Here is a 1,405-nt window from a genome sequence, read left to right as displayed (position 1 = left end):
GGGGAGGGGGGGGGGGGAAGAAAAGAAAAGCGAAAATAAGGGGGGGGAGGGGGAGAAGACAGAGAGGGGGGGGGGAAAGGAAGGGGGGGCAACAGAAGGAGGCGAGAAAGGGGAGGGGGAAAAAAAAAAGGGGAAGGGAAAAAAGGGGAAACGTAAAAGGGAGGGGGGGGGGAAGGGGAGAGAAGAAAAAGAGGGGCGGAAAGGGGGGCGAAACAATAACAAAAAGCGGGCATGGCAAGCCGCCGCCCTAGCCGCCGCCACCTTCGCCGCCGCCACCCTCACCGCCGCCACCGTCTCCTCCTCCTCCGCCCGGAAAACCGCCATCGCCACCCTCGCCGCCCGCGCCCCCTCCGTTCCCGCCGCCACCCTCGCCGCCACCCTCGCCTCCGCCGTCGCCTCCTCCGCCGTCGCCACCACCGTCCCCGCCACCCTCGCCGCCACCGCCAAGCCCACCCCAGCCCTCGCCGCCGCCTCCGTCGCCACCGCCCCCGAGCCCGCCGCCGCCCTCGCCGCCACCCTCGCCGCCACCGCCAAGCCCACCCCCGCCCTCGCCGCCGCCACCGTCGCCACCTCCATCGCCGCCGCCAAGCCCGCCGCCGCCCTCGCCACCGCCGCCCTCGCCGCCGCCTCCGAGCCCGCCGCCGCCCTCGCCGCCGCCCCCGAGCCCACCGCCCCCAAGCCCGCCGCCGCCCTCGCCGCCACCGCCCTCGCCGCCTCCATCGCCGCCCCCCAGCCCACCGCCGCCCTCGCCGCCGCCACCCAGCCCACCGCCGCCCTCGCCACCACCGCCCTCGCCGCCTCCGCCGAGCCCGCCGCCGCCCTCACCGCCGCCGCCCTCACCGCCGCCCCCCAGCCCGCCGCCACCATCGCCCCCGCCGCCGTCGCCACCTCCTTCGCCGCCTCCCGGCCCGCCTCCGCCGTCGCCGCCGCCCCCATCACCGCCGCCCCCAAGCCCGCCGCCGCCCTCACCACCGCCGCCCTCGCCGCCGCCCCCGAGACCACTGCCGCCCTCGCCACCGCCGCCCTCACCTCCTCCCCCGAGCTCACCACCGCCGCCGCCGTCTCCGCCGCCCTTCCCGCCGCCGTCACCACCACCTCCGAGGCCGCCGCCTTCCCCGCCGCCCTCCCCACCACCACCCTTGCCGCCGCCACCGAGTCCGCCTCCGCCAGCGCCGCCGCCACCGTCTCCACCGCCCTCGCCGCCTCCGCCTAGCCCTCCACCCTCACCACCGCCATCGCCGCCACCGCCGTCGCCGCCGCCGCCGCCGTCGCCGCCGCCGCCGCCGCCGTCCCCGCCGCCGCCCTCGCCGCCGCCGCCGCCGCCGCCCTCACCACCCCACGGCTTTCCCCGCCACCTCCACCTCGCCAAGAAAGCCTCGCGGACCGCAGCGCGAACGCGCGAGCG

General features: G+C 78.8%; 1 protein-coding gene across 1 annotated transcript; it reads right to left on the bottom strand.

The window, feature by feature from the left end:
• Positions 1-261: 261 nt before the first annotated feature.
• On the bottom strand, positions 262-867 carry EMIHUDRAFT_124848 (hypothetical protein; the record flags this gene model as incomplete). Its single annotated transcript, XM_005762267.1, has 1 exon — positions 262-867. A coding segment is annotated over one exon (606 nt), but the record flags the coding sequence as incomplete, so codon positions are not given.
• Positions 868-1,405: the final 538 nt, after the last annotated feature.

The sequence above is a fragment of the Emiliania huxleyi genome, assembly GCF_000372725.1.
Source record: "Emiliania huxleyi CCMP1516 unplaced genomic scaffold EMIHUscaffold_6861, whole genome shotgun sequence".
Lineage (NCBI taxonomy): Eukaryota > Haptophyta > Isochrysidales > Noelaerhabdaceae > Emiliania > Emiliania huxleyi.
This window is presented reverse-complemented; position numbering and strand designations above follow the sequence as displayed.